This window comes from Heterocephalus glaber, unplaced genomic scaffold (genome assembly GCF_053883595.1).
Source record: "Heterocephalus glaber isolate CG9 unplaced genomic scaffold, H.glaber_assembly_v1.0 deba00001561, whole genome shotgun sequence".
NCBI lineage: Eukaryota > Metazoa > Chordata > Mammalia > Rodentia > Bathyergidae > Heterocephalus > Heterocephalus glaber.
Window position 1 is genome coordinate 10,392,294 of NW_028258349.1, and position 12,852 is coordinate 10,405,145.

The window sequence follows — 12,852 nt, forward strand, 5'->3', positions numbered from 1 at the left end:
GCTCCAGCTGCACAAGACAGGCTCCATCACTATATCCAATGGGACCATTTCTCTACCGAGGCATTCTCAGATTCTCAGCAGGAGAAAATTGTCCCCAAAAGGTAAAAATGCATGTTGAGGAAGCAAAACAAGCAAAACCAAAACCAAAACTAAAAAAACACACAAAAACCCAAAAATCTTACAGTGGTATGTGTCCTTCCAAAGGACCACACACGTAGATACACAATATGTTTGTTCCACTGAAATTTCATGAGCCAGGAAAGAAAGGTGCTGTGTAAGAAAAGTAAAACATATCCAGAAACTCTCCCTAATAGTACAACAATGCACAACGTTTGAGAAATATTAATTATTATCAACATTAATAATTAGTTGTCTGTGGTAAGTCAGGTGCCCAATTGCTGGTTCTCTTTTGCAGCTACAGTGTGGGTCCTTCTGGTCTCTGTCTTGGGGGACCCAATCTGGTTTGACCCTTTCCAGAATCCCCAGGACTTCCACCCTTGCTCCGATCCCCCCACCCATGGGAGACCCTCACATGGGAGAGGAGAGGGGTGATGCTCCAGCATCCACACACACACTCCCGCCACCACCCCTCTGCTATTCTCCTCTCCCTGCTCACAGGGCACCAGGCAGAAGCCCTGCGATCCATGCTGTATTCCAAGAGTCATTTTCACTTGGCTTTAGGGGGGACATGGAAAATAACTACTCACTCCCCTCACCACCACCCAGATGTCTGTTCCAAACGCTGATGACTTCCGCCTTCCCCACGCCCCTAGTCTTTTGCTGATCCACACCGGGAGAGGGTGATGCCGGGCATGGTTGGGGACAGCAGAGCAGGTTAAGTGCCTCTAATTCTTTACTATAAGCTCTGGAGGTACAGTAACACTCCTATTCTTCATGGCTTTCTTTAAAATGTGACATGTCAACTCCTCCTTCTCAGCTTTGGGTCAGCTTTAGGACCCATTCTGGAATCTCCGGAGTCCACAGTGCCTGTTTCCTTTCAGAGCAATGTAAACCCAGGTTTGCATCAACTTCTTAGCAGCCACTGTGGCGAATCTCTTGGGCAGGACTGATGAGCAGTGAAAGGAATAGCTCATGCCTCCATCTCTACAGAGACATCTCTTTCCATTGGAAACCTGGTCCCCTACCCACAGCCAGCCTCCCTCTCCCAGGAAGAACTCACTTAGCAATCTTAGTATTAAAATCCCTGAAGTTCCAACCCCAGCCATCTACACTTAGTAGGTTCTCAATAAAAGCTCTTTGCAGTAAGGCTGTCCAAGTGCAAACAGATACCGACACTACTGTGGTTGCCTTTATGAGAAGAGGGCACGCTGACCAGCTGTCTCCTCAGTGGAAAATGAAAACTTAATGACATTTCCGTGAAAATAACCCATAAGAACATCCATCTGTTTTTATACTACCTGAAGTCAACCGTGCTAATGACTTTAATTAATCTGTTTTTTCAAGAGGATTTTTTTCCTGGGAAGAGGATGTGCCAACACAGGTATTCGACCTGCCTTGCGTGGGTTCTGTTTCTCTTCCTGGCCTGTTTACATTTGTCCTGGTCACAATGCATCCCCTGACTTTGGAAGGTTGACTGAACCAGGTCATTGTCGAGGATGTGTAGCCGAAGTGGGACCCCAGAGAGGGTTGGGAACTCCCGAGTTTTGGAGTCAACTAAGTCTAGCTTCTAGTGCTTCTTCAAACACCCACTAGTCCTGGGCTCTGAGGGAAGAGACTTTTCTCTCTGTGCCACCCCTCACCCAGACATGTCCAACTTGCGCTCTGCAGGTTGGACATGCTTATGTTGTGTTGGAATAAAATATATATGAAAATGTTGTTACTTATATACATTAATAAGATTATACTTTCCCTCTCTTTCTCTCTCTCTGTGCATGTGTATGTATTACTGGGGATTGAACCCAGAACCCAGGACCTTTGCACTGAGCTACATCCCCAGCCTTTTTTTTTTTTTAATTTGAGACAGGGTCTTGCTAAATTCCCCAGGCAGGGCTTGAACTTTCAATCCTCTTGCCTCAGCCTCTCAGAATGCAGGGATTACAGGTGTGTGCCACCACACCTGGCCTTTTTTTTTTTTTTTTTTTGGTACTGGGGATCGAACTCAGGACCTTGCATTTTCGAGGCAGGCAGCAGAACCACTGAGCTAAATCCCTGGCCCTGGCCTCTATTTTTTTAATGCTGCCCAAGACAATTCTTATTCACTCAATGCAGCCCGGGCAACCAGGCGTGGCCAGCTGGTGGGCTGTGGGCTGGACACACCTGAGTGGTGATAATGACATTACCTACCATGTGGCCTCAGAGGCTGGAAGAAAATAGTGTCTGCCAACTACTCCTTAAGGCAGGTTAGCTATTGTTTTCATTTCAGATGCCAGACCTCTGGGTCTAGGCATCTTGCCGTTTAGCCCTTCTTCTTAGAGTCTCTTTGTTTATGTTTCCATGCCCCATAGCCACCATAAGAAGAAAAAAAGAGAAAGAATAAGGAAAACCCATTTTCTTTTGCTTGTCATTGAATTTATTTGGGTCATTTTTCTTCTGTCATGGTTCATAAGGATCCTTAAAGATCTGAATTAGTTGAGCAATGGAAACTTTCTGGAAAAGTCCACAGGAGGGAGGGCAGGTTTTGCTCGTCCCTGGAACCCTGCCCCCGGCCCCGACATCCAGATAGGAGCAGCTCTGAAGGCTGGATTCCTGCCCTTTCCTGTCCCAAGCCATGAACAGCTCTCTGTGTCCTGGGCACTGCCCTTAATGCCTCTCTTCCCCTTAGGAAAGCACGGAGCTGGCCCAGGACCCTGGAGGCTCATTTTCCTCCAGAGCAGCCTCTCAAGGGTGGGAGGATGGGAAGGGAGGTGGGATCTCAAGGGGTCAGCAGATCCCTAGGAAGTCTGGGTGGCTCCTTTGCCACTGAGCTGCATCGGGCCCCAGCCTGCTGCTGCAAGGTCTTGCTTGCCTTGAGTTAGGCTCTGTCCTGGAGACATACATTTGCTGCATCTTCCTACCCCAGAGGAGCTCAGTTTCAGCCAGGCCATAAGTCCACCTGTTCTGAATCCCTCCTTGAGTCCGCCCCTGATTTCTAGGTTGGACAGTCCTGAGACAGCCACTCTCCTCCGTCCTTGACCTTCAATTCCATGCTAATCTCCTGGCTGCTGGGGCTCCAGCCTCCAGTCAGCCTCCCCAACAGCTCGTGGAAGTCCACTTGGAACCTAGATGATGAGAAATAGTAGACCAGGGGATCAACACAGGAGTTCAGAGTGCTGAGGAGCAGCACATAACTCCTCCACGTCGGGCTCTTGCCCTGAATGTAGCCCAGTACATGTGACACGTTGTAGGGTCCAAAGCAGACAAGGAAGTTGAGCAGAGTGGCCACCACCAGCCCCACCACCCTCCTGCGTCGGCGCCTGCTGGAGCTTCTGCCGAGGATCCACACCAGGCGGCTGTAGCAGTAGCTGGTGATGAGCAGAGGCACCCCGAAAAGGACCACACTCATCTCCAACCGGACGGGCAGGAGAATGGCCAGCTGGTCGTCTCTGAATTCCAGGTAGCAGGTCCCGTTAGTGCCCTGGCTGTGGGTGGAGTTCCCCGAGAATTCGGTGACATAGACCACGCTGCAGTGAGCAGCCGCCAGGAACCAGCAGATGCCGCTGACCAGCCCAGCCTGAGCCAGCCTCGGCCGGGTCTTGTACCACAGAGGGTAGGCCACGCTCAGGAGGCGCTCGACACTCACAGCCGCCAGGAAGAGGGAGGTGAGATAGATGGTGGTGAAGAAGAGGAACCCGGAGATGGGGCAGAGGATGAAAGGCATGGGCCAGCGCATTCCGCTGGCCGCCTCCACCATGCGGAAGGGCAGGAAGAGCAGCAGCAGCAGGTCCGAGAGGGTCAGGTTGAGCAGGAGCACATCCACAGCCACTGGGCGGCGCTGCAGTTTACCCACGAAGATCACCAGGGCCATTAGGTTGAGGGGCAGCCCCACCAGGAAGGCGAATAGGTACACGGAGAAATAGAGCCAGTGGTTGCCGGGAAAGAAGAACTGGTCTGGGTTTGGCTCCATGGTCACTGCCACTGATGCAAGACAGAGATGGAGGTGGTAGTCTGGGTGGGGGTCTTCCTGTCCCTCTCCAGAGCATCTCACCCATCAGACAATGACCTTGTCACCAAGGCCACCCTGCACGTCCCCACCTGTTTTCCCCAGCAGAGTCAGCCTGCCTGCCTTCCTGGTCCTACCCTATCTCCTGTTTCCCCAAGCACAGAAAGTACCAAAGCTCTCCTCCCCCCAGCCCCTCGGCCCCATGCTCACCTGCTTATTGGAGAACCCAAGCGCTCTGCCGTGCAGCACCTTGCCGGCTTCTGCAGACCAAGTGGGTGAGCTATTTATTTGCAGAAATGATAAAGACCTGGCAGTGCCCATGACGTCACTCACTGTGGAACAACAGCACAAAAGATGCCTTGAGCTCTGTTACCAGGGCTGCGTCAGTATGCAAAAAGAAGAGCAAATTCCACAACTGTGTGCTTCGCTCCTCAGGCCACTCAGCTGGGATGCCCCAACTAGGCCCCAGCTGACTCCAACTTCTCCTCCCCTCTCTTCCACTTGAATTTTGTCTGTTTCTCTAGAATGGCACTTTTCCAGTTTGCCTTGTAAGGGCAGGAGGCGTGATGACAGAGGGCTGGGCTCTAGAGCTGGCTCTCTTTCCTGCTAACTTTGTGATTTGGGGCAAGTGACTTCAATTCTCTATGCCCCCCTTCCTCATCTATAGAAGAGGGATAGTTGTGGTAACAATCTCATAGACTAAGCTATTAATATGTGTCAAATGTTTAGAACAGCCTGGTACTGTCCCTGCTGTAGTCCCCGGTGTGGTGCTGGCTTGTCACTGGGGTGAAGATGATGATGATGGTGGGTCATGGTGGTGACAGTAGCAGCTACTTGAGTGTCATATGACCCTACCCCTTAGGGCACCACAGTTTTATGTCTCAAAGTCCTTTTATCTCACAATGGAGCAGTGACTTGCTCCAAGGTTCAAGCCCAAATTCTGACCGGCTTCAGAGATAATGTATTTGTTCACTCAAATACATACTGATTACAGTGCAATAGCGTTCAGCACACACTAGTGTTAGCAGAAAAAAGTCAGACAATACTGAGACGACGAGAAGCTCCCGACTCTGCCCTTCTCCCTCTGTGATGGCCAGAGGGGGCGTGGTTTGGTCGGCAGTTGTCACACGCTCTTCTCCTTACTTCCTTTCGCTTGCCTTGGGTCCCCCCCTACGTATGGACTGGAACAACTTGCCTCGGTGTCTTCCTAGGTTACTTTGTCACCACTCTCCCCCTGCTGCGAGAGGAGGTACAACTCAGCTGTGGCTGTGGTATCCTCCCTGGCAATGCACTCCTCCACGTGATGCTGCCTTCCCTAAAGAAGCAGTGGGAAACCACCCCAAGGTAGCAAAGATCTGGAAGGGATCCAGGCCTGTTATTAACATCCCTAACTTCCCCAAATCCCGGTAAGTTGTAGTTAAAACAACTAGCTCTCCTGAAGATTCCCAGGTTTTAGCTCTGCCATATTTTTCTGGAGACAATACCGACTGTCAATCAGCCAAATCTCCTGATGTCCCAGAGCTGCCTCCATGACAGCTGTGACCATCCTGGATGCCCCATACCTGCTCTGGGAGATGTCTGCTTTGGCTCTACCAGGTTTGAATTTGAATCAAGTAGTAGAGTTGAATTTGGACCAATCAGTAAGTTCCGATGAGAGAGCTTGAGTTTAGACCAGTTGGGACCAACTGCCAGGCTCAGATTTGGGGCAATCAAAGGCTGGAATTTAGACCCATCCACTGGGTTGAATTTGGACCAGTTATGGGGCTCCAGCTGCTATATAATCAGTGCTCCCCTTACACTTCTAAAGTTGGTCCAGGAGGACTTCCTCTTGCGCATTGATTCCTCTGTCCCGTTCAAATAAAGCATCACTCCAGTGAACCTACTTGTGGTTTATTTCTCAGATAGTGTGGTCTTGGGATTCTTATCCTGAGTAGGGAGCACAGAGTGGTTGCTATTAAAAGAGCTATAAACACTAAGGATGTTAGCTCTGAAGAGCTCCAGAGACCAGCAGCTGACAGAGAGCAGTAGAGGCAACTGACAAAGTTGACAGATGGCATCCAGTATTGGCATTTAGAATTAATTGGAGTCTACCAGCATCAAGGCTCCGAGCTGTAACACTAAGGGCTAAGAGCCATTGGTGCTCAAAGCCTGTGGCTGCCAGCAGAGCTGCACTTGGCTGATTCATGATTTCTACCTGAAGCAAAAGAACCCTCCACTGATTGGTGACAATACCAAGTGTTGGCAAGGACAGGGAGAAACTGGAGCTCTCGTTCATTGCTGTGAGAATGTACAACAGTACAGCTACTTTGGAAAGCAAATCGTCAGTTTCTTTAAAAGTCACCCATAAATTTACCACGAGGGCCTGTGATTTCATTACAGATATTTACTTGCAAGAAATGAAGACATGTGCACACAAAGACTTTCTCATAAATGTTCATAACATTATTAGTCACAGAAGCCAAAAAGTAGAAATATCACCATTAGCTAATGAATGGATAAACAAATGTGGCACATCCATACAATGATATTCTATTTGACAATAAAAAAAGATCGAACTACCTACACATGCTGCAGCACGGATGAACATTGTGCTAAATGAAACAAGCCAGACATAAAAGACTACATCTTATATGATTCCATTTATATGCGCTGTCTAGAAGAGGCAAATTTAGAGACAGAAAGTAGATTCGTTGTTAGCCTGGGGGCTGGGGACAGAAACAGAGATGAACTATAAATGAATGCAAGGTATCTTAGTGAGGTGGTGAAAGTTCTAAAACCTAGATTACGGTAATGGGTGCACGTATCAGTAAATTTACTAAAACTCATTGATTTGGGTAAAACTCAGCATGGGTGAATTTTATGATATGTATATCTCAATTAAGTTGTTCAAAGTATAGCTGAGAGCAAAAAATTTTTTGCTGTCATTACGGTTATATTGGGGTGGGGGTAGAGCAGAAGGGAGTGTAATAAAGCCATCGAAATCAAAGAGAATCAGAAAACATTGTAGGCAGAGGGACTGTAGGTGCACAGCTTGGCCTCCTAAAGGAACTGGCAGAAGGGTTAGGGTTTAAGGGGGGCAGAAGTAGTTGGGGTGGATCACACAGGACCTTCTAGGCCCCAAGAAGCTGATTCTCCCCTGAGTGGGAGGAAGCACAGGTAACTGGGAGCAGCATCCAGCACCCAGCAGGGGCTCCACAGTGATGGGAACAGGGTGATTCCTGCCACCCAGGCTGGCATTCAGGCTTTTACTAAAATTCCTGGGTATCACTGCTACGCAGGGACCAAGCTTTTTTCTAGCTTCCACAGGAAGTTTCTTAAGCTCTCTGGCCCATTTTCTTATTTATAAAACAAGGGTAGCAGAACTTTTGGTGGAGTGCTATTAGGAGCATTCCTTCCTTCCAAAACATTTAATGAACACCTACTATGTGCCAGCCTTTCTTCTAGATGTGGGGATCTACCATTGAATAAAACAAAAATCCTTATATATATTCAAGGACCCCCAAAATAATTTGTATAAACCAGTTGGTACACACACCAGCCACGTAGCTACACTTGTGCTCCTATATGTGGTGGCACTGTTGTCATTAGAGGAAAAAGTCTGGTTCCTAGCCTGGCCTCATCCAAGCAGATGCCCAGGTGCCTGTCTCCTTCATAACTTCTCTGCCCTCCCTCTCATGGGCTGGAGTGCTACCTTTCATCTTCCCCAAATGTACCACCAATCTAGGTGTTAACCAGCACCCTGAGTTTTCCAGATGTCCCCTGACCCTTGGGGATCCTGCTTGGAAGAATTATATCCCACTTCCAACCCTTTCTTGCTGTAGAGCCTGGGGGAAGTATCCAAATCTTATGAAATGAAGATAACATACCTGGCCCTGGGGCCATAGCTACCTTATGCAGGGCTTTTGGGCAAATGAGGTCAAGGCACCGCTTCCCAGGATGTTGCCCTGCTGTTGGAGGAATGGGTGGTGCCTTTGTTCAAATTAGAGTGAGATGCTCCTTCCCTTGAACAGAAGCAAGACAGCCCATGGCTGGACGAGCAAAACACAGGCTAGAATTTAATCAGTGTTACCCTCTTCTGCCTGGCATCTGCCCATCTGTACAGCAGTAACCTGGCTAAACCAAAGAGTTCTGTAAGCCAGGCACAGTGGTATGCATCTGTATGCACTGGTACTAGAGAGGCTGAGGCAGGAGGATTGCTTGAGTCCAGGAGTTTGACAGCAGCCTGGGTAACATCGTGAGACATTGACACTTAGAAAAACAAACAGGTGAGAGAGCACAGTGTGAAGATGAAATGAAACAGTACTCATTGTAAAGCACTCAGCATGGTACCTGTCACTTATTAAGGACTCTACATTGTTTGCAACTGTGATGGGCAGCAGCTTGTAGCCCTCCTCTAGGCAGCTTTTCTTGCCAGCTTCCTGTTTGTAGTTCAAATGCTGCCCCCTTGTGAGTTCAAAATGGTATGACAGCATCATTATCTTGCCTCCTGCCTCCGGAAGTTAGACTGTTCTTTAAGTGTATCAGCAGGTGGTGAAGCTCCAGATTAGAGGCTGGCGGAGGTAGACGTCTCTTCTCTGTCACGTGAGGCCTGCCTGTAGTCTGCCGGCAGACAGGCAGTCAGGACAGAGACTAGAGACGTACCTCACCCTGAGGCCAGCTCCTGGCGTTCACTCTCTCTCTGGAGCGAGGTGCTGCCACTCCAGGTTCAGCTCTTCCCACGAGTGGCCCTGGGCAAGGCTGCCTGCAGTTCTGGCAGAGGCCTGGAGAAGCAACTGGACTCTGCCTTCATGTCCCTTCCTCCCGGCAGGGGCTGCTACTTCCGGGATGGGCTTCCTTGCAATCTTCCAGCACATATTGTCCCCCGGCCAGAACCCGTTCCCAAGTAGCCTGTCACCAGCGGATTGAGTACCACACTCCAGGCACCTGTGATGAGCCCCAACTTCCTCCAGGAGCCTCCCATGCCGGGGTGCAGGAAGCCAGCCACATTGGAGAGATGGTAGGGTCCCAGGCACAGAAGTAATGTGAGCAGGGCCCCCCCAGCTACCCAGGCTGCCCTTAGCTTCCGCCTGTGGCTCAGGCCCGAGTGGGCCAGTGCCCGGAGGCAGCCCACGTAGCAGAAGGCCGTGATAATCAAGGGCACAAAGAAGAGCAGCAGAGAGAAACTGAGGCGGGCAGGACCGGCAGAACTGGGGTCCCAGGCCTCCAGGCAGACGGGAGAGCCGTTAACCGGTGTGTTGATGCCCAGGGAGGTGGTGCTATTGTGCAGCCAACCTCCCGGAGCCTCTAATAGGAGAACCAGCCCCAGGTGACAGAGGACCAGGACCCAGATGGCCACACACACCCCCCAGGAATAGCGTGGCCTCCGGAGGGCTTGGTAGCCCAGGGGGAAGGCAGCCCCCAGGTAGCGACCAGCACTCAGAGCAGCCAGGAAGCCACCACCTGCGTAGAGCGGTGCGAAGTGGGCCAAGGCAAAGACCGGGCAGAGAGCATCCGGGAGAGGCCAGGCCCCCCAGGCCAGCGCCTCCACCGCCTTCAGGGGCAGAGAGATGGCCAGTAGGAGGTCAGAGCAGCCCAGGTGGAGGGTGTAGACCAAGCTGGGGGTGAGATGCAGACGCGCATGCACCGCCGTGCCTCGGATGGCCAGCACGTTGAGCGGGAAGCCCAGAGCAAAGGCGGCCACGTAGAAGGCGAAGGAGAGCTGCGGAGGCAGGTCCATGGGGCTGGAAGCGGTGGCTACCACTGCTCCTGCGATCCCCTTGCTCCTTGTCCTCAGATCACCAGCCAGGGCAGGAGGAGCTCCTGCAATCCCACTCTGGCTTCCCCACAGCCCAGAGTGTCAGCAGCCAGCCGGCGAGACAAGTGAGGAAGCGGAGGCCCAAAGGAGGAGGTGTCGGGCTGGATCAGAAACGAGGACTTCTAGCCTTTGGTCCTGGGCTGTCTTGGCACCATGTGACCTCTTATGAGGAAAAGAGCAATTTTGGTGTAATGGGGAAAGACAGAATGCAGGTGTGCTGTCCCCGAAGAGGGACTGCCTCTCGATTCCTGAGACTGGGGAGAGAGGGAGAGAGAGTTCATTGCAGTGCTGGCAGATGGCATGTGAGCATGAGAGTTAGAGCCCTGAGTCTACTCCCTACCCCATTCCCTAGCGAGAGGAGCTGCTCCCCACAGTGTGGAGCATGAGTGGGACCCCTAGCTTGGAAGAGGAGAAGTCGAGGTTTGGATACAAGGTAAACCAGGCAGAGGGGTGGGCAAGGGGGGTCCCATGGAAGAGCCCAGGGGGAGCCAGGTCGCATCAGTGTCTGGGGAACAACCTTAGAAGATCTCAAAAGTCAGCCTGGGCTGGGAGACCTGGGGGTCTGGGGAATAGTTGGTGAAGAGAGGAGCCACAGAAAGAGGGACTCACCTCTTGGAGCTGTCAGATGTTTCTGAGGCTCAGGAGTCCCCTCACCCAGCTGTCAGAGGAGGCTCGGAATGGGCAGTGAGCTGGAAGGGAGAGAAGGGCGGGGTGGCAGGGCCATTAGCTGAGGCACTAGCAGCTTGGGTGAGCAGGTAATGGGGCATCCCAGGCGGGAACTGAGGCTATGCTGCAGGATGTGGGGGATCCAAGAAGACACTGGGACACAGTAGGGGATGCGGGTGGGAATGGGGGTTTGGTCTGGTCGGGTGAGGTCTATACAGCCAGTGCCTTGAAGGGTTTATGAGGTGCAGCCAGAGCACAGCTCTGTGCCCTTCCCACTCACCCACTGCCTGCTCAGTCCTGCCCTGGGAGCCAAGGCTTCCCTACTTCTGGGTGAAAGCATAGGCAGACCCCAGCCTTGGCTCACACTTGGACAACAAAGTTCTTCTGCTATTTTTGCCACCCAATCCATTGTCATGTGGTAATGAAAAAGTGAGTTAATGATAGAAGCATCCCAACAGACAGCTTGCACAGGCTGCAGGCACCCTTTTTCCAAGAGAGGGCTCTTCTCTTCTCCCTTTCCTTTCCCTTCTGGTTTTGTGGCAGTGGTTTCTAACCTTTGCAGTGCTGGCAGAAGGCGGGAGAAGGAAGGGAAAGGGATAAGCCAGAATCTTGTGGTTGGCTCTAGAGCGATCAGCCTGTGGTCCCAGCTCAGCCTCTCTCTGAGGGCCAGGGAGGTCTAAGCTCATTGCTTCCTGGGGCTTTGGGGTGGGGACCTTGGAGTGTGCTCTGTGGAGACAGGCAATGCCTCCAGTGGGGTGCTTAGCTTGTTTCTCTCAGCGCTGGGAATCCAGCTGGCCATTTGTCTCTCATGGAGGGGTCATCTTATTTTTCTAGGAAGACCTCCTAAGCAAAATTTAAAACCGTCCTGAACCGCCTCCCCCTACCCTTTCTGTCTCTCAAATGTGGGCCATGAAAGTTCTGTCTCCAAGATTCTGTCTCTATCTCTAACTGTGCCTATATCTCCCAGACTCTGTCTCTGTCTCTTTGCCACCTCAAAGTGACATCACAGCGTTTCAGCTTCAGATTTCTTAGGGGCCTGTGTAGGTTCCCAGAGCACCCTGCCCCTCCCAAATTCCAAGTCACCCATAATCAGCTCCTCTCACCAGGATGCAGGGTATCAACATCTCCCTTCAAAGAAAGTATCAAACTTCCTCTTCAGACCTTGGAGTCATGAGACTGTCTTTTCTGAGGCCATGGTAGACTGTGAGCATAGAAGTACTTGATACTTGTTGAGTATTTTGTCTTTGGGAATACTGAGAAACTAACAGAACTTCGAAAAGGATCAGAGTGCCATGTTATCTCCCGTGACAAGGCTGGGAGAAGAGCAGAGCTCTAGGGAAACATCAGGTCTTCCAGATCTCTGCTTTGGCCCCCCCACGCCCCCACCCCCAGCAGTTCGGTCCCTGTCCAGTGTCACCTGCTCAGAGGGCCTTCGTGATTCCTCTATCTGCATCCATGCCTCCCTGCCCTATATTTGTCCTTCTGTTAATTCAAAGGTCCTGTGACTCTTTGACACTGTATTTGCCAGCTCCTCTGCTGGGATCTTGGCCTTAAGAGAAAGAGTGAAGATTTTGGTCTGAGTTGCCTGCTGCGCGGGGCACAGTAGTTGCTCTGGGCCCTGGAGGATGGTGAGATCTCTGGGGTGGAGGGACTGGGTGGAGGCTGCCTGTATTCAGGAGTCGGCGGGCTCCGAGCTTCCTGGCCACCTGCTCTGCACGCTTCAGCAATGTCTGTTGACAGCCACATCTCGGGGTCAATGGCTCATAAAGTTGGTTTATGTCACCAGCTGGGCTCAGGGACAGGATGGGAAGGCACCTGATGGTTGCCAGGAGCCTGAGCCAGGGCTTCCTTCAGCTCCTTCCAGGGGATCCTGTCCTAAGAAGATTTTGATACCCTAGACTACACTAGAGGCCTCCAAGCATGGTTCTGGGTCCCATCATTTTTGTACCCCAATAACGGGATTTTGAATTGGATGCATTAATTTGTGCTCGGTAAATGTCTGTCATTATAAAAAGAGTGGATGGTTAAAGGACACTGGACTTCATTTTTAGGTAGAGAAAACCAAAACCTCTTTCTCTCATTCAAACACTTTTCAAAGTCCAATCTTCCTTCATCGATGTTAATGGTGCTCACAGGAACTCAAAGTAGGAACAAAGTGAATTGATGGTGAAATCAGTGGATCCTTCTGCCATAATTCCAAGAATTACCATTCTAGGATTGAGCAGAGATGGGAGGGGAGGGCAGGAAAGGAAGGTGGCATTTCTGGGGAACCTATGTGTGTTGGCCCGTATCG

At 51.1% G+C, this 12,852-nt stretch overlaps 2 protein-coding genes across 2 annotated transcripts; both read right to left on the bottom strand.

Moving 5' to 3' along the window:
• Positions 1-2,522: 2,522 nt before the first annotated feature.
• Positions 2,523-4,625, bottom strand: LOC101696682 (free fatty acid receptor 3). The gene is made up of 2 exons (XM_004858821.3): positions 4,310-4,625; positions 2,523-4,074 (listed from the first exon to the last, which is right to left on the bottom strand). The coding sequence occupies exon 2, from the start codon at positions 4,061-4,063 to the stop codon at positions 3,089-3,091; it is 975 nt and encodes a 324-aa protein (XP_004858878.1). The 5' UTR covers positions 4,064-4,074; positions 4,310-4,625; the 3' UTR covers positions 2,523-3,088.
• Positions 4,626-6,491: 1,866 nt separating this feature from the next.
• Ffar1 (free fatty acid receptor 1) lies at positions 6,492-10,081 on the bottom strand. The gene has a single exon (XM_087191053.1). The coding sequence runs from the start codon at positions 9,813-9,815 to the stop codon at positions 8,913-8,915; it is 903 nt and encodes a 300-aa protein (XP_087047179.1). The 5' UTR covers positions 9,816-10,081; the 3' UTR covers positions 6,492-8,912.
• Positions 10,082-12,852: the final 2,771 nt, after the last annotated feature.

Bases quoted from the DNA above. Each gene is read 5' to 3' on its own strand.
- LOC101696682 (XM_004858821.3), bottom strand. From the start codon at position 4,063: ATGGAGCCAAACCCAGACCAGTTCTTCTTTCCCGGCAACCACTGGCTC.
- Ffar1 (XM_087191053.1), bottom strand. From the start codon at position 9,815: ATGGACCTGCCTCCGCAGCTCTCCTTCGCCTTCTACGTGGCCGCCTTT.